At 39.2% G+C, this 27,022-nt stretch overlaps 1 protein-coding gene across 1 annotated transcript in view; it reads left to right on the top strand.

Annotated features, from left to right (window-relative positions):
• The window catches only part of LOC103388325 (F-actin-uncapping protein LRRC16A-like), a 44,475-nt gene extending 17,670 nt beyond the window's left edge, over window positions 1-26,805 (top strand). Inside the window, 38 exon segments of the mRNA XM_025061363.1 lie at window positions 302-352; window positions 3,925-3,984; window positions 4,652-4,773; window positions 4,908-5,005; window positions 5,676-5,746; window positions 6,020-6,093; window positions 6,264-6,339; window positions 8,243-8,331; window positions 8,694-8,788; window positions 9,171-9,257; window positions 10,322-10,425; window positions 10,718-10,795; window positions 11,409-11,485; window positions 12,428-12,532; window positions 12,773-12,842; window positions 13,211-13,222; window positions 13,861-13,942; window positions 14,047-14,125; window positions 14,127-14,144; window positions 14,271-14,325; window positions 15,292-15,464; window positions 15,588-15,656; window positions 16,831-16,924; window positions 17,029-17,127; window positions 17,299-17,427; window positions 17,670-17,801; window positions 17,964-18,139; window positions 18,217-18,304; window positions 18,479-18,619; window positions 19,738-19,804; window positions 19,994-20,223; window positions 20,457-20,566; window positions 20,693-20,956; window positions 21,033-21,243; window positions 23,450-23,486; window positions 23,588-23,848; window positions 23,947-24,069; window positions 24,591-26,805. Of these exon segments, the coding sequence (XP_024917131.1) occupies window positions 302-352; window positions 3,925-3,984; window positions 4,652-4,773; window positions 4,908-5,005; window positions 5,676-5,746; window positions 6,020-6,093; window positions 6,264-6,339; window positions 8,243-8,331; window positions 8,694-8,788; window positions 9,171-9,257; window positions 10,322-10,425; window positions 10,718-10,795; window positions 11,409-11,485; window positions 12,428-12,532; window positions 12,773-12,842; window positions 13,211-13,222; window positions 13,861-13,942; window positions 14,047-14,125; window positions 14,127-14,144; window positions 14,271-14,325; window positions 15,292-15,464; window positions 15,588-15,656; window positions 16,831-16,924; window positions 17,029-17,127; window positions 17,299-17,427; window positions 17,670-17,801; window positions 17,964-18,139; window positions 18,217-18,304; window positions 18,479-18,619; window positions 19,738-19,804; window positions 19,994-20,223; window positions 20,457-20,566; window positions 20,693-20,956; window positions 21,033-21,243; window positions 23,450-23,486; window positions 23,588-23,848; window positions 23,947-24,069; window positions 24,591-24,766 (4,083 nt within the window). The 3' untranslated portion in view covers window positions 24,767-26,805.
• The last annotated feature ends 217 nt before the right edge of the window (window positions 26,806-27,022 follow it).

The following is a 27,022-nucleotide window of genomic DNA, read 5'->3' as shown; positions in this document are numbered from 1 at the left end:
TAAAACAGGGCATTTTGGATGAAAATAACATGCTCTCTGGTGTGTTGTTCAGGTTAAAACCAGACACTTGTGTCCACGGTACTTGACTCGTCTGTGTTCCGCTTTTAAAGTCAACTACAGGGAAATAGTTCTCCATATTGCCTTCCCTGCGACAGAGTTGTTTCAGAGTCACAAGCCTTTTCATGGTGATGAGTCAGACGTAAAGCTCTATGTGTCCTTTGTCATTTCCACGTTCCTCTTATTCACGGTGTATATTTACAGCTACGTACTCATTATTCTCTCTGTCCTCAATCTGTTTCAGGCTCTCACATCTCACAGGGGCTACCTCTTGACGGCACGCATTCCCACCAAGGTAAGAGCAGCGGCTCAGTTTCAAGTGGTTTGTGTTGCACAGTCAGCATGTCGGTTTAAAGAGAGCAGGAAATAGTTCTCATGTTTTAGAAATAGCACAGGGACAAATGAGATACTTCCTGGTAAAGGCCCACAAAAAGTATAAATAATATTTTGTGCATATATTAGACGTGATTAAAATATGTAATCTTATGTAACTAATCCAAATGAGGGAGTTATTAATATGGAAAAATATTCAAAAGTAGAACTCAGAATGCAGCTTCATACTTTATAGTTAGTTAATAAAAGTGAACAATTAATTTGTGAAATTTAAATTTATTTAAATTACAATGTTTATTGGGTTAATTTAACTGCATTCTTTTTTATTGAATGTACATTTTCACACCTTCTGTAGCGAGGTATTTTCACCTTCAAAGGATTTCTTCAAATGTTTGCCTAACATACTGTATCTGTGTGTGTGTGTGTTCGCACGTGTGTGTTTATTTCCCATGATTGTGTCTCTGTGATGGGCTGTTGACTTGTCAAGGATGTGGTTTCCCCCCAATGTCAGCTTGGATTGACTTCAGCCCCGTTCAGGACCATTCCATATGATTAATGACAGTTGATGAATAAATAAATGAATACATGAATAAATAACGACCAGTCAGATTAGGTATCATTTCAGATGACGGCCACAGACGAGATATCACAGATAGTCTTACACCACAACATACACAAGTGTTTTCCTGGTGTTAATTTCAATTATATTTCAGTAATTGCATACCTGGTGTCTTTAAAGATATTCTTCATATTCTATTCTCCATTCAATTAAATTCACCACTAAATATTTTGAAACCACAGATCAAACAAATCGACAGCTGATTGGTAACCATGCAGAGCAGGAATAATTTGCCACATTTTTTTGCGCTTGCGTTCTTGTAATCTATTTGAGACCCACATGGACCTGCTAATGGGCTGGACATGGATATGATCTCTTGTATTGATTTCCTATTTTAGTTCTTGTACTATAACAGGAATCACGTGGAGAAGCATCGTTTTATATATTTAGTATCAACTCAGCCTAAAAGCATTAGGTCTATATTTGTATGATTACAGTGCACTCCTCTGACTGGTTGACACGCCTGTGTTTTTGCACTTTTATTTGTTTAACATAAAGCAGCTGTGCTAAATGCAGCCCAGATGGCATCGATTACCACCATGGCCAGCCATGAAACATCTGTCGTCATCTCTACCAGCGTCATTAACACCACAACCACACAAACCAGCAGTGCAGTAAAACAATGCACATGTTTATTCAAACTTTTTTGTTCAGAACTCATGGTTACAGTGCGATGGTTCCAAAATAAGCAAACAGCAAATATGACATTTGTTGCATATCCTGTGCGGGAAAAAAATAAAAGTAAAAATAAGATAAAGGAACAACACGTGCTATAAAAACTTCTGAGTTACTTTTGGAGTGGGTAGGTTTGTGTGCCATTTATTGTGTCGATTACTGAACTTGAACAGGCGTACATACAAATTAGGGGATACTGTGACATCTCTAAATAGATACATCTGTTTAGAGTATTAATATGTTTGACCTTTGAAAAATGTCTCTTTACTTTATCTGTTTGTTTTTATTAGTTCATATTGTCATCAAATGCTAATTTCACAACAAGCCAACTCTGTGATTGTGTTATTATCATGAGCTCCAGAACAGACTGCACAGTGGACATGTCTGTTGACTCATTTCCTTTCCGAAAGCATTGTAGGCAAAATATTTGATCTATGTTAAGATTGCATGACTTCATTTTGACAGTACTTTTCTCAACAAGCGAAGCCCAAGGCTTATTGTCTCATCACTTAAACTCTAGCTGCGTGTTTCTCTTCCCACAGTTGTCTGAATCCCCCTCCAGCTCTCATACAATTCTCAGTGGGTTTTTACTCTCCCTCTCTGTGCCTCCAATTGATGGTTTGGCTGCTGCAGAGATGCTGCAGGGCCTACAGTCTGTCAGTGCTTCCACCTTAAACACACAAGCTTTTTTTCTCACACACACACATACATACTCCTTTATTCGCTCACGTCACTCTTTTCTTCCTGTCTTTGTGTAAGACTACAATAAATCTTATTTTGGCTCACAACTGATCATTCTTTCTTTATCGTCTCTGATAACAAATGTTACATTTTATAATTTATCACATCTTAAAATATTGATAAAATATTTTACTCTTATCCTTTTAATGGTACGTACTGTACTGCACTTAGTCAGACTTTTATGAATCCCATTAAAACTGAAGTCAAATCTGATCTCTGACCTTCACATCACTTTGATGTTCACAATGGTTTTAATCCCTGTGAATGAAACCGTTCTGTGTCTGCAGCAGATGGAGAGAGAAACATTCAACTAGTCATGCATTGGATTCACCCCCTCACCTCCCAGGGTGTTGTCTGTTATTGGCCTGAGCCATTGGCTTCAACCCAGTGCACTGCACCATGTTTATGTAAAACACACTGACCCATTTAAAGTTAGGTCTTTGGGCCGGAGGGTTTTTTTTTTGTCAATTTGAAATTACTAGTACTGTGAGACGATGCATCTGAATTTGTTCTTCGTTATTTAGAAATACTGTGTAGTCCTAATTGATTATTACATTATATATTTTCCTGGAAATAATACTTATGTTTTCCGAAAATAGGAAAACACAAGTATTATGTTAGTACTATAGACTGATAGTGTGAGTGAGTGAATATTCTCTGTAATACTGTAAGTGCATAGACAGTGCAGACTGTAGACAGTAGACAGACAGTCTGCTTCTCCTCTCATCTTTGAGCCAAGCCTCAGGAAGCCAAGCACCCACCTGGAATAGTCTGGCCTTGCTCCCTGCTCTGCCTTCAGGCACTTGGCTGCATGAGTGTGTCTGTGTGTTTGTGTTTGTGTGGACAAGAGCGTTGAAGAGACCAGCACCAGAGAACCGTGCTCTTTGTATATAGTCGGTGGAATTTCAGGGTTTTCCACTCTTTCATCTTCTCTCTCCTTTTTAGGTATGGAAAGTCAGCTTTTTTTTTCCTGTGTCCTGAAAAGCCTTGCGGCTGTCTTTATCCTCACACCTTGGTTCACATCAATAGAGATGTCATGTGTTTTCACCTTGTTCTTAAATTTCTGAAGCTTTTTTTAGAGTTATGAAGCAAAGTGCACACACAGTCGCAGGTTTAGTGGGCGGCCCGTAAAAAGTGTTAATGATGTTTTTTAAACCATTTTGTAGAAATTTGTTTCCTTTTTTTTAATATATTTATTTTATAAATATTATATATATATTTTTTATTTTTTAAGAAATTACTTATTTAGATTATAATGCTTTTGTGGCTTTTTATTTAATTATTAAATAATTCATAATTAAAAAATAGTTGTCTTCAGTGTGAATAGTTAGAATGTGTTATAAATGGGCCTTCAATGATCCTAAACCATTATATATGTGGATTATTATCTAATAATTTGATGATCCAGGAAGGACATTGACAGAAGTTTCTTTGTGTTACTACCATGATGCAATTCTGAATATGTGTGTTTTAATTTTGATTTATGGTTTCTTTCTTAGGTGGAACATTCCTTTAATTATCTGGAGATCCAGGGAATATCGTGCAACAAACCGACACAGGTACATAAGATCATCATCTGATAGTAAATAAGCCGAATCTAAAGATTGTGGTAAAAATATTACTCCATCTGACCAAATAAGAGGTTATTAATCCTAGAAGTCAGAAATACTTCTATCTTTTGTTGTTTGTTTTCCTCTCTGGAGAGAATGCTCTTGTTTGACTCTTTGACCAGAGCTGATTCACTGTGAGTAAACAGGATGGACCTACGGACTGTAATAATCCATCATTACCACCGTCTTCTTCAGCAGTTCTCTCCCCCCCGGGTCTCAGGAGATGTGTTCTCCTAATGTCTTAGCCTCCTGGATCGTAGAAGATTATGTTAATTTTGGCCTATAGTGAAGTCACATATCAATTTACATGGACATTTGCATAACTCCACTCCTGGTAAATGTGCTTAAACCCTTATTTAATGCAAATATGTGGGATGTAGCTGTAGCTGAGCAGACAGATGGTGATGCTTTTATTCTTATTCAATTTATTGCAGGGTCAATTTAACAAGTAGATAAATGGAAGGATCTTGGCTGAAAAATTTAATTATAAACAAAGGGGGAAGCGAAGATGCTTTCGCTCCAAATAAAACCTTCTAATACACAAGAGTATAAATTATGCAGTAAATGGAGCAGAGTAATTTCAACAATGCTGACTCACTCGTGTCTGTCCCCTCAGCTGCTGATAGAGTACGAGCGAGGATCCTTCTCTCTGAAGCTGCTCTCCTTAGAAGAAGTCAATGAAGTGGTGGCTCAAATTGGAAACTGCCTTTTAAGAATATGTCCTGGTCTGTCACCCAGGTGGGTTCTAACCTCAGTGTGCTCTGTTTAATAGATGAAATATATATCTTAAAAAAAACTCCCTCTCTTTTTGCTGATGTGTGTCTGAAGTCTAATAATGTTGTGAATTTGTCACTGTCCGGGTATCTCCTCAGTAAAGTGATGAAGAAACTCTGTATGGAGCCTCCTGAGAGGCTGACCTCTCTGCAGACTCTGTGGGACAACAACAAGCCAACGGAACCAGGACCATGTGGTAGGAAACTGTCTGTGGTGAATTTGTGATACCTGTTTATCATCATTGTAACATTTTATGACGTTAATCATATGTAAAGATAACTTAATTATTTTCTTACAGTTTGCATAATATTGTGTTCATCCGATTGTTGGCAAAAGTTAAATTTTCTCCTTATTAACAGATGACTCTGAGTGGAAAAGCAAAGCATTCTATATTGAACCAAAAAGACTTGGAATAGATAAGACAAAATAACTAAAAAGGATAAAAAAAAGAATTAAACTAAACGTATCTTAACTTATGAAACCAGAAAGTGAGCAGAACTTTTACACAAATAAGGCATTTCAATTGAAAACTCTGCCTCCTGTTGTCCAATAAAGAAACAGCACTGAATCCTGTTGTCCAATAAAGAAACAGCACTTAAACAGAGTAGCACTACTTCCATGTTTCAGTCAACAAATTTACACACAAGTGGTTGGTTAAAGTCTCTACAAAACATGGACCTGGTGAGGACTGAATGACTTATCCATCCTCTGTGCAATAAATTACATAAATAATATTTAAATTAGTAATTATTAACACTGATATTGATACTGTCATCGGTGCATGTCTAATATTTAACAATAAAAAATGTCAATGCCACATTGTGTGTAGTTTCCAGGCTGCATTAGGTTTTTCCTGTGGGTTTCAGGTGGATTTTCTCAGATGTACAGATGTGTGTGTGATTGGTTGGGGCTGCCATACAGAGACGAGGTGCAGTGGGTCAGTATTCCTCACATCCTTTTAAGTGTATACATGTTTTTGTGTGTACCAGTGTTGTTGACTAGATACCATCGAACTGTAATAAGAATCTTTAATCAGAAGTATAATCTCAGCAGGATATGAATTCCGTCACCCTTCTCTTTTATCTGACTGCCTCTTCTATGCTTTTCCTCCTTTTTCATGGACTCTGATTTATTCTGAGCACCCAGACTTTTTCAAACAGGCTAACGTGTTTGTTTGTATAATCTTTATTACTTTTTTTTCCTCTTTCAGGATGTAGACACCATCTATTTGACCCAGGACACCAGGGAGCTCAACCTGCAGGACTTCAGCCATCTGGAGAACAGGTGAGACCCAGCTGTATCCTGCAGCTCACACACAGAGGTCATGTGGTTCTACACAAAAGAAAGATGTTGGTTTTACATGATTTATTTTCTCAGGTTAAAATGCTCAAGGCGACACCTGCTCTCAGGTAGATCTTGAGAAAGAACCGTGACCTTTTGTTTCTCCTCCTCAGGGATCTGCTGGCAATTATAGCAGTTCTTGAGTTTAACCAGTGGTTTACGAAGCTTTCCACCAAGGACTACAAGCTGGTTCGTTCCTGTTCTTTATGTTATGTTAAGTTAAAAATGTTCTCACATCATTAAATGTCTTTTTACTGTATGTCTTTTTTTAAAGGCATTACAAAAATAAAGAAAGAAAAAATAAAGTTGTGATTGCTGCAGCTAAAAGGTGATATTGTGGCACACAGACAAAGTGGATAAATGTGGTTAAATATTTAAAAAGGCAAAATGGCATAGACGAGCTACAGTCCTTGGGGCAAAAAATAAGAAAAAGATATACTATTTCTGTCAGATATAGTACAAAAAGTGGAACGAAGGGAAAGGAAGCTGAAAAAGACAAAGTTTCAAAAGTTTATTTTAAGCTGTTACAGCCTTAAGGAACTGTTTGGAAATATTTTATCTAATTTTCTTTTTTCATGTTGCCCTTAATTTACACTCAGGGGTTTAAAGCTCAGTATCTGACTGAACAGAATATTTTTTTCTGTTGTTCCCTTCCCTGTGACTTACGTCTGTTGACTGAGGATCAGTCTCATGTTCTCCTATGATAAGACTTTTAAATCCTACCAAGACAAAAAGGCTCAACTGTTTCAGGCTGGTTCCCCCTGAAGCAGTCATTACTAACCCTCTCTCATTAGGACTTACTCTGTCTCATCAGTTACAACATGCAGATTCCTCATTGCAAACAATTATCTACATCCACCATCACGGACTATTCCCCAGGATTTGCATTTTTAAATTACTCCCTTTGTCCTGACGTGCACACTCACGCACTCACAATCTCTCAGGCATGTTGTCAACTTGTCAACTTGTGGGGAGTTTGTTTTAGATTTTCTTCTTCTCCCCCCTTACACATTCAGGGTGTATTGCCTCAAAACTCCAATCAGACCCCTGTAATTCCTTAAATGCAGGATGCTCATTAAAAAACAGTGAGATTTCAATGCTGTTGTTCTATAAAAAAAATATACAATTTTAATTATTCGCTTTGCTGCACAACCCCTTAATACCTCCACGCCCCCTAGTGGAGTCTAGCCCCCATTTTGGGAACCAGGAGAATAAAAGTGTGGGACTGGGTGAAAAGTGTGACATGGTTTGCGATTTCCTCAGCTGGGTTTTAGGTCAGACCTGTGCAGCATGACAAAGCCTTTTTTAAATAAGTGCTGAACGCTGCAGTGCACAGACCTTACAGTGTCAGCCACCTTTTTATTCACATGCTCTGACCTCTACTACAAACACAAACTGCTTTGTGTGAACTCTGCCACTCAGTTCAGGTTCGGCCCACTCTGCTGCCTTCTAATTCTCCATTTCACCCCTTATTACCCTCATATCTCTGTGTTTCTGTACGATGTCACCCCTCTCTGCCCTCCGCCATTATTCTTCCCTTCACTAATGCTCACAGTTTCACAGAGTAAACATGTTAACAACAGTCTCTTTCTACTGTCTCTCCAGCCTGTTTTTTCTGTCTCCATTATCTCTCTCTCTCCTCTCTCCCTCTCCCTGGTCACTGTGGATAACAGTGTGAAACATTGTTTCCAGTGTTGTGGTGACGCTCAGGCAGCAGACTCACAGACACAGTTGTTATAACAGGAAAATGCCAGTGTTGTGAGGAATTAGAAATGTAGAACACACTCTGACCTGAGCTGGGTCAACTGGTTCTGTTGAGCTCTGGTGTCCAACTGCTACATTTTCTATTTCAGTCTGTTTTTTTTTTCTTTTCTTTCTGTTTTTCTCAGTAACATAATATGACTTAACTATTGTGCCTCAGTGATGTAAGACTGCGACCTACCATGGCAGACATAATATCAACTTTTTGTGTGAAATAAAAACACTGTAATACTGCAGTGGATACCTTCTTTGTGTATTTGTAATACTCTTTATTCTTCCAATATGACTATGTGCCTAAATAAACATTTTTTGTCTGTGTGTGTGTGTTCAGTCAACAGATGTGTGTGACCAGATCCTCAGGGTGGTGTCTCGATCCAGTCGACTGGAGGAGTTGGTTTTGGATAACGCAGGACTTAAAACGTACGAATTACCAGGACCAGGAGTAGATACATAAATGAACATGTTGGATCAGGTTTTCTACTTAATTTGTGTGTTGTTTGTTTACTTTTATCAATAATGCCAACTACCTTATTTACACTTTGCACTTTCTAGTCTACATTAAAGCACCAACAAACACCATTAAAATGGCTGATTCTGAATCTTGTAGCTACATTACTAAAATAAAAAGTCTGTATTACATCGTTGCTGGAGCAGCTTCTCATCACACAGCCATTAATCACCATCAGTGTGGCTGGACACACCCAGACTCTATGATAAGTTGCACATGTACTGTCCATTAGTCATAAATCCTGTAACGGTACAACTTTTTTAACCCTGTACAGCGATTTTGCCCAGAAACTGGCTGCGGCTCTGGCCCATAATCCCAACTCAGGACTCACCACCATTAATCTGGCCAACAACCCCCTGGAGGACAGAGGTATGAAACCTGCTGTGGTCTAGAACAATGGGCTTCACTCCAAGCTGTGATTTTCTGAACTTCCCTGTTTTACTTAAAACATGGTGTTTTTTCCATCCAGAACAGCTATGCTAATTACTTGTAAGTTATTATCAGTTATTGTCAGTTATAATTTACCATCAAATGTACAGAATCTGATATTTTCTTAGCCAAGCGTTTAATGTCACTGCATGGTATGCAGGAAGGCTGAGTAAACACTGAATTTAAAAAAAAATTGATTTTGAATGTAATGACAAACTAACGGCAAAATGTCCAGTAAAAGTTGTCTTATACAGACTTTTTTTTTTTTTATCTAAGATAAGTAGTTGAATTTCTCCTAATTTTCCCTCCTCTCTTCCTGTAGGTGTATCCTCTCTGGGGACTCAGTTTGCCAAACTTCATATGGGGCTGAAACATTTAAACTTCTCTAAGACCTCACTGTCACCCAAAGGTATGTGCTGCTTCTGTTTGCTTCTTCAACTAGTGATCTCTGGTGCCACTGGGCCACTAATGACAATCAATGACTGCATTGTTAAAACTGTGAGTGTCGGCAGGAGTGTGATATAATGTTATTGTAATTAATTAGTAACAGAACAAGCTGTGAAAACATAATTTATTTGAATTTAGTCTTGACATAATTGAAGAGGCTTTCTGGACTTTGTTTTATAGAGGCTGCAGGTGGAATTTTGTAAAAATATATTTCCTCGTATGTAGTGATGTATGGTAATAGTCAGCTACAGGTAAAAAAAAAGATTTGGTTTTTGTCCAAAGTAGAAGCTTCAGGTCAGGCTGAGGCAGCGTCTGCAGGGACCCTGTGCAAATACGTTCTGCACTCAGACAATCAATAAGAGCTCTCATGTTCCACTGAGCCCTGCTCAGTGTGCTAACGGCCCAATTCATAATCCAAGTACAAAGACCACAGTGCTCAGACCAAAGTAAAATGATTCATTTTTAAGGTAGTGGAGCTGTCAAATGTTACGTAAATTGATATTTTCTATCGCTAAGTCCCAGTATTACTCAATTTCCAAGAAGTATGTATTATCATCATATTGGACTCGACACTATACTTTTTTTTCTTGTATCCGAGCAGTTGTGCTGTCAGTGTTTGTTTGGGTTTTTGTTGTTTTTTTTCAACACATGACTCAGAAAACCTGTTCTCGTGTCTGTTTTACTACATTTAACTGTAGTTAAAAAGCAGCAGTTTCATTGTGTTCCAATCAACTCATCAACTATGTTCCTGTTACTATACAGAAATGGAAACTTTCCCATTGAGTCAGCATTCTGTATGCGGCCCACATCTTTGTCACTCTCGTCCTGTCCAAAGCTTGAAACTCAGTGTGTTTAGTGAACTAAAAAATCACGTTTCTGTCCATTTCACATACATTCACACCACATTCACATGCTGTTCTTCCCAGTCTTCACCCTCAGCCTATTTACTCTGCTATGTCCTTCAGTATGCTGTTAAAACGAAACATTAACCGCTTGTCTTGTGTGTGCTTGTATCTGTGGGCGTAGGGGTGAACAGCCTTTGCCAGTCACTGAGTGCCAGCTCGTCCATCCCCAACAGCCTAGTCCATCTGGACCTCTCAGGGAACATCCTCCGAGGAGACGACATGCAGGTAAATTCTTACGGCTATCCATGTTCTTTGGTGATTAGGACACAGTCGGAGGAGTGGTACATGTCAGAGCTGCATCACTGTGGAGGCCTTTTAGACTTTGAAAAACTCACTTAAGTCCATATCATAGATCAGGGATGTTGCTCAATGGTTAATGTATGCTTTATTAGAATTGGAATTGGAGAGATATAGACTAAATACTGAATCCTAAATGGATTTTCCTGCTATTTTACAATTTTTGGTCTACATTAATATTTAATGTCTAAAGCTGTATTTTGCTTATTTCTATTTCCAGCATTTCTACAACTTCCTCAGTCAATCCAACATTTTGGCGACCCTTGACCTCTCTAACACTGACTGCTATTTGGACCAGGTGAGTTACAGTATGGTTTTCCAGAATGTTCCAGATCTAGACCCCACTTCGGTTTGGACTCCCATTTACCATCAACCTTTATGTTCCATAATTGTGGTGATATTTAAAGCAATGATATGTCAAACATTTTTGCCTCAAGATGAGAGATTTTCTGTGATTGACAGCTGTAACAATCATCAGGCCACGTTGTCAAATTTCGGTTCATAACTATCAGAAAATTATTGTCCTAACGCAGTTACAGTTTTATTATGAAAGACTGTAAAACAAGGTTGCAGCTCGTTGACATATGTGTTTCCAGGAGTGTAATTCAATTCTCTCCATCTCTTTTGCGTGTAACCGTCTGCTGGTGCAGGGGTCTGGGTACAGCACGTGATGTATTGATGTGGGTCTCAGAGCCAAACACATCTTATTGATTGGCTGGAGACGTAGCCAGCTGTCAGCCTGTCACTGCTTATATTAATGAGCTCTTTAAATTATATTATATGCTGTCAGGTGCAACAGACTGTAAATGTATGTGCACACTTGTAAATACATGATAGGGCTGTAGGCAGGTTTGTGGTAAACAGAGAGTGGTTGAAATCATGAATGTACGCACGGCTTCTTTGTTCCGCAGGTCTGCTCTGCTCTGCTGCGAGGTTCAGTTCAGCATCTCTCTGTTCTTAACGTGTCAAAGAGCATCTTCCCTCACAGGTAAGAACACAACAGGTTTAACAAAGGGGAATGTTTGTGAATGTGAATCTGGTTTTCTCCTTATGAGACAAACATTTTTTATGGATTCACAAAAAAAAAAAACGCTGGAGATATTGGGCCAGTGAAAAGAGCAATTTACAGAAAGCTTTGTAGTGTACTGCATATATACATCTAGTGGATAAAAATGAGGATGAGGATAAAAAAAGCTAAAGATTCTGTGTAAAATTTCAACTTTTTTCAGGAGTGTTCACCGATAAAAAAAAATCTTGAGGTCTTACAGGGTTTACAGTTTTCCAAATTTTAAACAGTGGTTTACTGAGTATCACAGTATGACACCTGCTGGTGATAACATGCTATTACAGATAATCCTGCCTGTGTGTGGGTTTCTGTGTTGGTGATGCAGCGATGCTTGTTTGGGGAAATACTATTGTTGTAGAGTTTTCTCTTGGACAGAGTGAGACAGTTTTTTTTAGGATCAATATTTAGTTTGGAGTTTGGTTTCGAATTAGTGTCAGATTGGAGTTAGGTTAAGGATTGAGATGGGGCATGAAAATAATTTGTAATAGCAAAGGTTAGGGTAGGAAGCAAAGAAAGGTATTACCTTTATGTGAATCACAGAAACCAGTGTGTGTGTGTAACAGATGGACAGTTGGTGTAGTCGCCCATTATCTCCCTTTCCAGTGTGTCTCTGGGGAGTTGTAGGGTTTTTCATGAGCTGAGGTTGTTTACGAGTGGGTGGAAGGGTGAGTGGGGGTGAACATGTGTGGAGGAGGTGAGAAAATAAGCATTCGAAGACTGTAATTGTTGTACAGAAATGAGTTCTGTATGTGAAACATCTGTATGTGTGTGTGTGTGCTTGTTGAAGGTAAAACAGATGGAACCTACCCTGAGCTTCAGTCTTAAGTCCATTCATATCAATTATTTCCATCTCCTGTTCTGTAGGAAAAATAAAGAGGTGCCTCCATCATTCAAGCACTTCTTCAGCAGCGCCATGTCTCTCAGCTCCATCAACATGTCAGGAACCAAGCTTCCACCAGAGGCCCTCAAGTGAGACACTCTTTTATTCCATTGATGTCCAAGAAGTAATTTCCTCAGTGAACACTTTTCTCCTGGTCGTCATAATACTGCATCTTAAAAAGCTGTAATATTTCATCATCAACCATGTTGTTCACCGTTAAAAGAACTAATCTCTATTTAAAAAGTCACGTCAGCCTGGATCACTGTTTGCAGCTCTTCGACTGTACGTACTTTTATGCATTTTTAGTTCATGTACCATTATATTTTTAGGGCTCTCCTGCTCGGTCTGGCCAGTAATCCAAACCTGAAGGAGGTGTCTCTGGACCTGAGCTGCTGTGAGGTGAGACCTGCACTGATACAACGCACTGTTATATTTTCTGTTTTAAAGGGTATTTTAATCTAATTTAATTAAAAAAATGTACACTACTGTCCAAACGTTTCAGCCTGTACCGTGTTCATTCTTTAAGTATGTAAAACAATAACAACAATAACAAAATACAACAATATTGAACTTATTTTCCAGCTATCTCTAGCACTTAAGTGTCCTTATTTATGAATTCTAGTAAATAATTTGTGCAGTTGTGTGCACATGTGACATCTGTGTGTTAGAATAGCAGAATGATCATTTAACATCTGTGTGTGCTAATTGTTGCTAATTGCCCTTCCTGGTGCTGACACTCTGCTCTCTGCCTTTAATGCTTCACTAAGATTGGCCATTGTGTAAGTAATGATGTGTTCACTCCTTATAATTAACATTTCATTCTTCATTCTTTTTACAGACTTTCTATCTATGAGGTCTTTTTACTCATTTTTCCCTTATCTACAATTCAGAATTTCTGGAGATCCTGCTCCAGCTGTTCGAGATTATACGTCTTATCTCAGGAAGTGGCGTTTACCATTGAGTTAGTGTCTGAAAAGTGGCTCATATTTCTATCTTTAGCTTTAAAGTGGTTTAAAATGAGACTACATTTCTGTTCAATCAAGCGCTTGTATACTTTAGTTCAAGGATAGAAAGAGAACAAATTTAAGTGTCTAAAACATTTTCTACAGATGTGAGGTTGAAAAAATGTGTTATGTGTTTTTCAGATCGCTTGATTTGGCCTTGGAGTGAGGACATAACCCTGCTCTTTGCAGTGTTGCCTTTAAGGAACAAACTGCCTTACTGTATATGAAGTAATATACTAAAATCATTTTCAGGATGCTCTGAAAAACACAGTAGTGAATCTAAAGCAGACCAACAGTCCTGTTAAATTGACCCAGAAGTACTGCAGCTTGTTTGCTTAATCATTAAGATCTGATGTAGTTTAATAGTCAGCTATTTTTTTTACATAGAACTCTGGGTTTTTCTGTCTTCACAGCTACGGTCAGGTGGATCTCAAATCCTAGAGAGTTGCATTGCAGAGATGCCCAACATCACCAGTCTGGACATTTCTGACAATGGTGAGAGATGACTCTATTTTACTGCAGTTTTTTAAACATAACACTAATTTTCAAACTCTTTTTTTCAAATAATAACTCTGTCTAATGAATACATCTGTCTTAAGGACTGGACTCAGATCTGTCCACCCTGCTGGTGTGGTTGGACACGAAACGCTGTTTCGGACAACTCTCCTTAGGAAATAACAAACAACATCAAGTCAAAGTAAGAATTTGGAAAAAATGAAAAGTGAAAAATAAAGAACACATTTACACAGTTGTTTAAGTTTAGCCTTGAAGGTCTAAATATCAGACACTTTTTTAATAATATCTTCTGTCTTCCACGTGACAGAAACCTTGCTCCTGTGCTGGACAGCTTGGTTCATATTCTTCAGGAGGAGGAATCGGTGAGTTTTTCTGACTTTAATTTTTTTAGTGTGACAGATGTTTCCAATGAATATTTATTGGTCCAACTCCCAAGTTTAAACAAGAATTAGTCGAATGGACAGAAACTTTAGCTCCTGTCTGTTCATTTGTTTCCATGTTGGTAACTTGACCCTGACGCTGCGTGAATCACAGTTACATGAATAACTGGAGGACATTGAGTGAATTCTGCAACAACAGAAACTACTTTTACGTTAAAAGGTCATGGGTGTCACTTTCTTCAGTATTTTCCAGCTGTGACTCATCTTCCTTTTTTTGACTCATTTATTTTATCTTTTTTTTTTCTTCGTCGTCATCATGGCAGCTGTAACAAATGTTTCTCTCCGCTGGCTGCCTCTCTGTCTTACACAGTGCTGGTTGTGTTAGATTGATGTTCCCACTGAGAAGCCCTGCACAGGAACAATGCTTGTTATCCCCCCCCCCCCCTCTCTCCCTCTCCCTCTCTCTCCCTCTTCCTCTCCGTGTCTCTCACTTTCTCTCTCTCTCTCACTCACTATAACGTTTATCTATCACTTGGGTTGTTCAGCCATTGGCAGTGGACTGAACGTCATCATCATGCCTATCATCTTTATGTCTCAAACGATATTACTAATATTTATGGCACATAAGTGGCTCCAGTGACCTTTGTTCAAGTTGGCCATGATTTGAAAAACTGGAGCCAAAAAAGCTTTTATGAATGTTAACTGATGGAGCGGAGACTCAGCATTTCTGCAAATATTAAACACCCCCATAAGATGAGCAGTAGTTAATTTATAAAACCAGGTCGAAATCATGTCTAAAATTCACAATATGAACCATTCACACCAGGCTGCACGGCTCTGTTTCATGCTACACTGGTTCAACAAATAAATAAAATTATTTTTAATAAAATTTGTTTAAAGTTTTATTTTTTCTTTCTTCTCTGTCCATCCTCTCCCCCTCTCCATCAGCCCCTCACCTCCCTTTCCCTGGCAGACTCCAGACTGAAGACCGATCTGAGCATCGTTCTTAATGCCCTCGGCAGCAACACCTCACTCACCAAAATTGACATCAGCGGGAACGCTATGGGAGACATGGGAGCGAAGATGCTAGCCAAGGCACTGCAGATTAACTCCAAACTCAGGTGAGGTTGTCATTTCATTGGAGAGCTACATCTGTATCGGGAAAATGATGTACAAATATTTTCTCAAAAATATAAAAATGGTCTTCACCTTTTGTCTGTGTTATTGTGTGTCTTCTCGTAAAGGACTGTGATCTGGGACAAGAATAACACCAGCCCTCAGGGCCTCCAGGATGTAGCAGCAGCTCTGGAGAAGTAAGTGCTGCTCTCTGTGGTTATTTATTTTTCTACACTTGTAGGTTGGTAAATTACTCATGTATTAATTCCATAAAAAGTTCATTTCAACAGTGCACATGTGCTGGTGCTTTGACTTCTGCTGAACAGAAGGAAACCTGGAGGTGTGTTTACACAGGAAAGAGGATGAGAAACAGGAAGGAAGATACAGAGACATGCACAGGGAATAGACAACAAGACAGAGAGCGAAAGTACAGATAAAGGGAATGAATAAAAAAAAGATTCTGTTTCATCTTCAGTCTGAGAGTTTTGATGGTTTAACCTCATCTTGTCTCACCAGTGTTGCCTCTGTGCACCAGACTCTTCATCGGCTCACTCACGTTTTTATATTATCTCAGGAGCTCGTCGTACCGTTCGCTGTCAGACTCTTTGTGTTCTACTATTAAACACACATTCTCTGTGTGAGTGTGTGGAAAAAGTGAGGCAGGTGTGCTGCACACATTCACTCTTTTGTTCCACCTCGAGCTACGTCTTCAATTTACCATTCCATGATCTTATTATGAATATTAAAACTGTGTGTGGCTTTATTTTTCATCATTATTTACCTCCAGTTACTGATGATGAGCCAGTTCTTCTGTAATGAAGCGGTGTGATAACAGCCCATGGGTCAGACCACATCTGGTTTGTTGCCTCAGCTTTATACACACATACACAAACACAGGCACACACTCGTTGTTGTGATTTGTGAGCACTTCAGATATTCTAAACATAATCCCTAATTCTAATCCTGTATCCAAACTAAACCTCCAAATATTCTCTCACTAGAAATATAGCTATACCAGGAACACACACACACACAGCTCTTTCCACAGAGATGACATCGTTGTTAGTGTAGCTCAAGGAAATACTGTCATTTCTACTAGGAATCCAAGGCAGAGAATGCCTCTTTATACTGGGTGATGTATTTGTTGTTTGCACTGGCTGTGAAAGGCCATCTGGTGGTCCAACTGTGAATTAATTTTAGCAGCACGATGAGAGCATCTGGTTTCACCTCAGTTCCTCCCCTGTTGTTTAACAAGACAAACTGTGTGAACACAGACTGGACTGAAATAATTTTTTAAAAAAACATTGTCTCATACGTCAGTCTGTTTTCATGACCCTGATTTATCTTTGGACTCTTTTTTTGGTCTTTTAGGAACTTCACCATCCGTTTCATGCCCATCCCCATCATTGATGCCTCCCAAGCTCTGAAGGCCAGTCCAGAGAAAACAGAGGACGCACTGCTGAAGGTAAAACTCACTTGCTGTTCTTTTGCTTTACTTCTGTCTATTGCGATTTTCATTAATATTTCATTGTCTTATATTGATGGTAACTTTGTGTTTATCTTCCACAGATTGAAAATTATCTCTACAGAAACCATGAGACAAGGAAATACCAACAGGAACAGGCCTATCGGCTCCAGCAGGGCATTGTCACCACAACCACACAACAGGTTTATACACATACTCTGAAACACACACGCACACACTGAGAACAGTGCTTGGTGGATCTGCCAGAGTTTGCACTCACATATCTAATGATGCAAACTTGAAGCTTGAGAAACACTGGCCACTGTTTAAACTATTAGGCTATTGAAATCCTGACTTCAAGTTTTATTTTTCAGATGATGGACAGGATTTGTGTAAAGGTGCAGGATCACCTCAACTCTCTGAAAAACTCTGAAATAGACGCCATCCTGGAGGATGTCAAGTCAGCAGAGAACCTCATCAAAGATGCAAGAAACTCTAAAACGGTGAGAAAAAAACATTTTTGTGAAACATTCAACATGGCTACTATTTTTTTCCACCCTGAATTCTCTGCGTGGTGTTCATATTAGATTGACATTTTCAACATCTTTTTTAGACCTGAATTAATTTAGGATTAAACAAATACAGGGCAAAATGCTTGCAACATTAATTTTGTTTTTACGAAAAAGTAGCTTTTACTGCATTGTATGTAGCCAAGGAAAACAACTTGTTTTCTTTGTCTCCTCAGCTGCTCCCAAACCTGTACCATCTGGGATCAGCTTCCAGAGACGAAGTGAACAACTCCTCCGTGGGACCAATCCAGGGGAAACTGGAGTCTATGGCAGGAGAAGTGACCAACGTCGTGGACCAGCAGCTGCAGGTGGACTTCCTGTAAAATTGGGCAAACTTATATTCATTTGTGATCTGACTTAAAAGGTTTTAAATAGTTTAATTTCAGAAGCATTGTTAGCATTCAGCTAATGATGTACAAAAGTATGTACTGTATATGCATAGTAATATGTCTTGTCTTTATGCACCCCAGACTCTGCTGGAGTCCATGGTGGACACGGCAGAGTCGCTGTGTCCGCATGTGATAAAGAGGAGCAGTCTGCGGTCAGAGCTGTTGAAGGCCAGCGCCAACAAGATTGTCGTGCCCAAGAGCTTTGTCGCCAAAACCCTCCTGGAGCAGTCGGGCGTGGACATCATCAACAAGATCAGGTGTGTGTTAGATCCTTGGCGTCACTGAAGACATTATATTGAGACTAGTCTTATTAAAGTCTTTATTTGTCCGTCAGTGAGGTGAAGCTGAGTCTGGCATCCTTTCTGTCCGATCGCATCGTTGACGAGATTCTGGAGGCTCTGTCCACTTCACAACAAACTCTGGTGAGATTTCTCCCTCATCTCTATTATATTTAACATATTTGTTTGAGTTGTAAACATCAACTCTTTATATGAGCTCTAACAACATTATCTCTTTTTTGTTTACCTTCTTTCCTTATCACCTCCCCTTCCTGTTTCCTGCCTTTCCTCTCCTCCCCCTTCTTTTACTCCCCCCAGGCAGACCATCTGGTACGCCGAGGTCGTCCGTTGGTGCATCAGGAGTCGGTGGAGCTGGACGTCCCAGAGGAGAAGATTCCTAAACGGGCATCAGCAGAAATATTAGAGGCAGAGAGGCTCGAGGACCTAGAGACATGCATGGTAAGTGTGTGTGGGTGTGTGTGTGGGTGTGAACAGCGTGTGTCAAGTACCTGAGGGCTTCAGTGAACTCGGAGTCATTCGAGTGATTAAATTTAAAATGGACATATTTTGTTTCTGGTTAAAACATCAATAATGTAAAAATAAGAACCTGTGTCTTTCCCACAAAACATTTAACTGATATGTTTTAAGCTGTTATAATAAAAACAGTCTGATCATTCTGAATTTAAATGCAGGCTGGAGTTGACTTATTGTGTCCTCATTTGTATGTAAATGTCCAGCTCCTGCACTCTCTGCCTTTGTTGTCTCCACCTTCCTCCTCTTTGAGTCTACTCTTCTTTTTTTTTTCTTGGTCTTCAACCTCGCTCTTTGTCGTCTCTTTCTTTTCAATCCTCTATTTTTCAAATTTTGCTCCATGGAGACTTTGTGCTGCACCAGTGTAAGTAGTCTCTGTCTCTGACCGTCTCCACAAACTCGCCTTACTGATGTCTGCATTCGCTACACATTTTTTCCCAAATTATGCTTTTTACAACAAGGAATGAGCCGCTTTTCATTCATAATCATTTTTTCACTCATTTTCTCAGGTTCACACGAAAAAGAAAACGTGATTGACTAAATTTAAAGTCTTCATTTAACCATATTCTGTATCTGCATGATGTTGGATTTTGAAGTACATGACTGAAAACTGCACTAGAAAACAGTGCTGTGCAACAATTAATTGCAGTTTAAAAATGCAAAGGTAAAAATCTTTGGGGTTTTTTGTATTGCACTTATTTATAATTCTATCAGTTTTGTAGGACTGCAGTGTTTATTATAAAAGGAAGTGGAGGGCTGAAGCGTTTGGGAACCACAGAGCCATAGTATTATCATCACTGTGCTGTGAATGTGGATCTCTGTTAAATAAATATAATTTATGATCTTAGGCCATTACTCTACTCCACTTATGTGTAGTTGTTGAATATGCAACAAATACTAACAATACACATAAATACTAGATCCAACACTTACAGTACAGAGATTTTTTTAAATATGTACTCCTCATCTTATGTTTTCTGGAAAAAATACTTATGTACACGCTGAAGTAAACATCACCAAGTACTGATCAGAGTTTCTGTTTTCAGATGACTCCAAAATCAAAGAGGAAAAGCATCCACAGCAGGATGCTGAGACCGGTGTCTCGTGCCTTTGGTAAGAGTTCAATTTTAGTTTTTCTTTACATTTGATGATCGTAGCACTCCTGCAAGAAGAACGCTGGTTTGCTGGTTCAATCCCCCGTCCTTCAGTGTGGAGTTTGCTTGTTGTCCCCATGTTTAGAATATATTTAGGTATTTTATTTTGAAGGATCTTTGATCCATGTCTGTTTCTTCAAACCTACAGAGATGGAGTTTGATCTTGACAAAGCCTTGGAGGACGTTCCCGTCCATGTGGAGGACACTTCAAATTCATCACAGACTCCGCCCACTCCGTCTCAGGTGCCGTTCAAACTGGACCAACGTCTTCACGGAGGAACCATGATCGAGCTTCCATCTGAGGAAGAGAAGAAGCTGCAGCACTTCACGAAACTGCGACCGCGCAGGAACAAGAAAACACACTCCAACAAAGTACCTGTGAGTACTAATTTCTGAAAACAGTCTCTTAATAATAGAGAATTTTAACTGATTAATGTCTGTACTGTAGTACTGACAGTAGAATAACTAGAATACTACCAGTAGTTTTTTTTCAGTCGTGTAGACCAATAAAACCAATATGACGGTGACAGAAAATTACATACAGATGGATAAATGTGATGAATGATAAATATTACTTTCTGTTTGTCTGTCTGTGCTGCTCATTTTTTTAGCTGATCAACAGCGCTCCATCTCAGGATGGGGAGCAGAACGGCCTCATGGGGAGAGTGGATGAAGGTGTCGACGAGTTCTTCTCCAGAAAAGTCACAAAGATGGATTCCAAGTAAGAGTCGAACACTGTACCTGTACTTACTGTCCGGAGTACAGAAATATGTTTGTTTATGTAAAGTACTCTGATTACCCTTTTATTTACTTGACAATAAGTCCCGTCCTTATGTTCTCTCGTTAGACGTTCCATGAAGAGTTCAGAGTCTCATGATGGAGAGAAGAAGAAGAGCAAGGGAGGGTTCCTGAACCTCATCAAACGATCCTCCAAATCTGACAAATCAGATAAGGCGGATAAATCAGAGAAGTCAGAGAAGAATCACATGACTCCTCTGTCATCGAGTATGTCATCAGCCTCTGCAGGTGCAGCACCAGCCTTCACCATCCCTGAAGAGCCCTCCTCACCAAAGTTGGCAGTCAAGAGCCCACCTCTGGAGTCCAAGTCCAGGTATATCTCGTACCATTCTAGTCTTCCGTGTACCAGTCTGCCTCAGCCGCAGTAACAATCTGTGTCATCGTCCCAGAGATGCCTCCAGTCGCTCACAGGCCACAGACTACAGCAGCAGCTCTGACCGATCTGAAGAGTCCAGGACACCGGATTCCATAGACGAGCCGTGGGAAGGTTCGGACGGCAGAGGGAGTCCTCAGGGGGGCCGGCGCTACCCAGGAGTTCAGATGATGGGCAGTGGTCTCCTGGCAGAGATGAAGGCCAAGCATGAGAGGAGAGCACACAAGGTGAGGAGGTGGGGTTTAGGCAGCAAGGAAAAGAACAAGGCTTATTTTAACATAAGAGTTTGTGAATGTGGGAATAAAGAATGTAAATATACGGGTGTATTTTGAAAAATAATTTAATAGTAAAATGAATAAATAAAAAACACAAAATCATCACAGTTTCTCATGATCCCTCAGTGATCTAGTTCTACACAGATATGACAAAAATCACAGATTCCTTACATCTTTTAATATGAAAATTAACAGTTTATTTCATGTTTATTTCTATAAATAATAATTTACACTCTTCACATGTTTGCATTCAAGGAAATCAACCAGTGACCAGTGCATCATGGGAACTCGGCTCACTTCAATTTGAATGCCTAATGGTTAATACTGTAAGAGAATGAATGAACCAGCTGTGACTCCAACAATCAGGAGTCAACAATTCAAAACCAAACACCTTTGAATAAATCAACTAAATCCCCTAGTGTCATTTTTATAAACACTACATCTAATTTAACCATTAAATCAAGAAATAATCTTCCAACCATCTGGACTAAATATGCCTAGTTGTTCTTAAAATGAATGGATCACCTGTTTTCTCTCGAGTTAACGTGGCTCAGAACTAACGCTCTGTTTCTCTTGCTCTCTCTCTCTCTCTCTCTACACCTCTGTCACTAACTGTAGCTTTCGTTTAAACACAACACAAAGACTGTGTTTTCATTTATGATTCTGCGTTTTAGAAACCAATGCACTCACTAATCTGACCTTTCTATTTTCCAGCTCTTCAATCTCACAGTTGATTTATTTTAATTAATTACCTAAACTATAATTGATTGGCTTCAGATTTGCTGGCAAAACAACCATGATTTAAATAGTTAACAAAATAATTACTTAGTGGAATAATTATGTGCTGGATGAATGGACTGATTGGTTTTGCCTAAAAATCCCTGTGTTATAATAGAGAGTAGTATACACACACAAAAACACAAAAACCTGACCTTTAGCAGTTTGTGTTAACATTGACGTCAACTTCAGTGAAAAGGTTTTTTGGTAAAGTCACTGATCAATTAAAATTAAGTACAATAACAAGAATGCACTAGTTGACCGACCAAAAATGTGAACATTAAAAAGTAAATATTAAATAAAGAATTTTTTTTAGATCAGTGAAGTATAGAAATGTATCGGTTCATCCTTTCATCTATCAATAAATACAATCGTTTTATTTTTATGTCTTATTTAATTAATACAATCTTGTAAATTAGTTTCAAATAAAAATAACAAATACAAGTAGAAAGTAAAGTGAGTTGGTTTTTTTTTTTGGTTTTTTTTCCTCATTTGACTTTGTTTTGTAAAGAAGCTGCTGCAGATGATCACCCTCAGCCTGGGAAGACTGTTTTGGTTCAAACGCTCAGTGGATTTAGGCAGAGAGGAGACATGAAAAGAGAAATGTTGACATACACACACACAGGCACTGATGATGAGATTGGAGAATGTCCCCAGGTTTGTCGGCATGTTGACATAAAAACACAGCAAACTCAGTTGTTTTGCTGGAGGACAAGATAACATTAGAGGAAAAGGAGCCTGAAAACAAAATGACACAGTGAAGACATGAAAGTCATAAAATGAATCTTTCACTTTCAACATGTACTAAAATCCCTGAAACTAAAACAGCCTACACTTTTTACAGCACATTTACTTTAGGCTTGCATACTTCAGGTGTGTACGTTGACTCCCACAAGTGTGTGTTCATGATTTGAAAGTCTCTGAGAAGTCAGTCGATGTTTGCCATACACTGAGTTCAAAGTGTTTGTCGCGTTTGTCGCTAAAGCTACATTTGCCATCTGCTGTTCTGGCTGGCTTCCAGATGTGTGCGCGCGTGCAGGTACCTTTTCAGGGAGCAGGTTTGTGCTACAAAGCGCTTCTACGGAACAGTATCATTTGGAATATCTGACACTACGGCGCCCTCCTGTGTTCATATGTTGACTCACATTTAGAACTTGATACAGTAATACCGTAGTTGGCTTCACTTTTGTATATTGTTTAACTTCCTACGTTTCGTTAATGATTGACAGCTCTTGTATTGAAGAGATGCACATTAGTCAATAAAAAAGAGTTATTCAGTTGACACACAGCTGGCTACAGACTTTATTAATGTTAAACGGAAATAAAAATCTAGAATCTGTTCCATGTTTGTTGACTAGTGCGGTGTTCATGTTTCTAACAGTCTTCCAGTCCAGACAGACCTGATGCCACTACAACAGGTGAGGAAGGAAACACTGTGTATTTTTGATATTATTTAATATTTAATATTTATGGATTTAACTGTTCCAATTTTTGTTTTTGTGTTTGTTTGTGTCATCAGCTAAATCTCAGTCAACAACTCCAGACAACAGGTCTCCCAGTGGAACCATGAGTAAAACTGACGCTTCTCAGGAGAAGACCCAACAGCGTGGCAATAACAAGCCAGAACTGGGTCCTCGTGTCAGAGCTGCTTCTTCCTCCAGTTCTCCAGGTGGACCGGTCAGTCCAAAACCACCAGTCCCACAGGGGACCAAGCCTGCCCTGGCTGCCCGGCCCACCATCCCACAGAAGCCCAGGACCAACAGCAGCAGCAGGAGCATTGGTAAATAATCTGATTGGAAAAACTGGTCACATGGTTGTGTTTGAGTTTGGTGTAGTTTCTACTGTGATTGACAAGTTTGATGGTGAATCCTCTGACAGATGAGGGCCCAGATTCTCCCAGCAGTGGCAGTGGGTCTGCTAAAGCTGTTCCCCCCTCCCTGAAGAGGGTGATGTCAGACAAGGACAAGGAGGGATGCTCTGCCAACAAATCCAACAAGGAAGGTAGGTTTAAGAAGAAAAAAAAACCCTGACATTTGAACATGACACGTTTCTTTGTTACTTTCTGTCCTTCTTTTCATCAGTAACTTGGTCATATTCCCTGTGATGTCCTGGAAAATGTCAGCAGTCAGGAGGTGACAGTCTGATGGTTGTTTAATAGTACCCCAGAGTGTTCAATATGACACCCGTCAGACCGATGGATTGAGGTCGCAGCTCGTTCAGTCACTCAGTCTCTTTTTTTTGTTAGGTTTTTGTCTCATTTTTTTAAAGTTTTTGATTCAGTGAAACTGTTTTGGCCCTGACCTGAACCCTCCTCTGGGTCGTCAGTCTTCAGGATGAGACAGTATTGTATAAGGGCACATGATCTTTTTCATCACTTTTATAACTATGGTAAAATAAAAAATAATCTTTTGACTTAATCCTTCATGTTGTTGGACTGTGGGTGAACCAAAAAAAACTCTTCCCCCCCCCCCCCCCCCCCCCCCCCCCCCTTCTCTGTTTTATAACATAGTGACCTAACATAGTGACCAGGGCGGCGTCAGACTCTGTTCACAAACCCAGTCCCGTCCGGTCCATATCAGAGGATCAAGGCCCATTGAAGACCAAGGACCAATCTCCAAATCCAGACAAGAACAAAACAGCCAATAAGAAGTCATCAGATTCAAGGGATGAGGCAGAAAAAGACATCATTTTAATTTAAATGAAAGAAACAGAAAAATCTCCCTTAGTGAATAATTAAAGTAGTGCTTATTTCTGTTAGGTTGTAAAACAACTGAACTCTACAAAATAATTAATTAAAATGGACTGTTTTGATTTTCATAAAAACCTGCACAAATCAGGTAAACATTTAATTTAATGTTTAAATAAAATTAAAAACGAATGTGAGATCCTTTAAACTATATTACCCCTGCGTCCTAGTAAACCAAACCAAAACATGTTTCCTGTCAGGGATAAAGAAAACGGGTTTCCTTTTGGGAAATTGCGACTAAACCTGACTTTATGTTGACAATAACGATCTACAACAATAACAACAAACGTGTTAATTTTGCACATCTTTAGTGCAAGCGTCAGTAACAGAGAGAAGAACAAAAGACTGTGAATTTAGGGGGGGAAATATATGTAGTGATTTACTCTGACTACTGTTGAAAACACTTTAATTTCTGCAATAGCCTGACCCCTAGGGACCAAACACTATACCACTACCACTGTACTGTACTGAACTTAGTAAGACACAGATGCAAAACCATATTTTCTCTCAGTAAATTTTTTGGGATTTAAAAAAAAACAAAACAATTAAACCCATTATGCAGATAGTTCCATATATTTTACAGGAAAATACAGGTTGAGCGCATAACACTTCACACACAACACAGTCACAGTCAACACGGACTCTTCACTGAAGGACGGTGTCTGACTGTCCAACTGGACCAAAGCGACCACATGACCTATTGTTCTTCCAGGGGACTGCGTTAGACTTTTACTTGACTGATCACTAATCAATAAGGCTTCAACACTGTTAGAACACTGTGGAGGAAACAATATTTTTACACTCAGCTGCTGAGCACTTTTGTATGCACTGACCTTTGACAGTTCAGTCAGGCTGACGGTCCACTTAAAGCAAAAAAAAAAGATAAAAACAACAGACTTGTTAAGAGGTAAATCAGCTGCAGCTGCTCCACTGATGTAACGTGGAAGACACTGTTGTGTGTTTTTCCTTTTTCCGTAGCTACTGTGTAAAAACACTGGGTGAAGCTCAGATCATTTTTAACCACATGTTTTTCTACACAACCTGCAGGACTTGAAATGTTTGCTCACTTTCACACCAAACTTTGCAATACAAACCCACGGTATCATGGTCACGTGACTTCTGCCTCCTTCCTGTGTAAAGTCATTGTAAATATGTTTCCTGTGTGTGTGTAAAGTTAACTGAGCACCAGGCTCTATTTTCACTTTTGGACATTGCTGTAACAACGACACAGGTCTCAGGATGATTCCTCATGTTTCTATTTTAGAAAAGAAAACATTTATTACTGCTACACTGAGGATATAGTTGACTCCCCTGTCCTGACTGTTGGGCGTCTTGCCTGTTCATCCTGTCTCCTGTTAGTATATGTACACAGTGATAGTTATAACTGCTGTCCAGATTCCGAATTTCACTACTTTCTGCTTGTTGGTTGTTTAAAAGTGAACAATTTAACAGTAGAATATTCAGCATTTTTTATGTCAGTGTTTGTACACATGGACAAAGTTGACTCCCCCAGTTTGAATACCTTGGTTCTTGAGTTGAGTGTTTGTTAATTTAAATCAACTAACGTCGTCCATTTCTTTCCAGGCGAGGTGAGTTAGCTTTCCAGATTAGCAAGTGTCACTTAAATATTAAAAATGCACCTTGTAAAAGAGCTAGTGAACGCTTTGTTTTCACCCATTAAAATAAGGATTAAAAAACAATGAGAATGTTTTATTTTCACAGAAATCATTGTACTTTCTGCCAGTATATACATTCTTTTTTTTTTATAATCCAGAGCCAAGTTGTAGTAAAAAAACATCTTGGTGTAGAATTCAACCGATGTCTCTTTGGATCCAAATGTTTGACCTTAGAGTCAAACAGTTGCTTCCTCTTTTGCGTAATGTCCATGAGTTTTTGTTAAATGAGCTTCTTTACAAAAAAAATGGCAGGTTTAGGAACAACACTTTCCCAGCTGTATATAGTCGATCAGTACTTGATGTCAGTGGCTACAGTACTACAGTCCTGCAGTATTTTTGTTGCAAAGATTGTTCAGGACAAACAGGACTTATTGTAAATGAACGCATGTGTCTGTGTGCTGTACCACGGTGCTGTGGTCACCCGTCTCCTGAGGTGGGGATGTGGATGTCCTGCCGTCCGTTTTACGTTGTTTTGTTGGAGAGCAGTGAAATTTTCTGTCAGGTTGTGTGAGACATTGATGATCAGTCGCTT

Source organism: Cynoglossus semilaevis, chromosome 13 (assembly GCF_000523025.1).
Source record: "Cynoglossus semilaevis isolate Cse_v1.0 chromosome 13, Cse_v1.0, whole genome shotgun sequence".
Lineage (NCBI taxonomy): Eukaryota > Metazoa > Chordata > Actinopteri > Pleuronectiformes > Cynoglossidae > Cynoglossus > Cynoglossus semilaevis.
The sequence above is the reverse complement of the archived record's forward strand: the minus strand, read 5'-3'. Positions and strand labels throughout refer to the sequence as shown.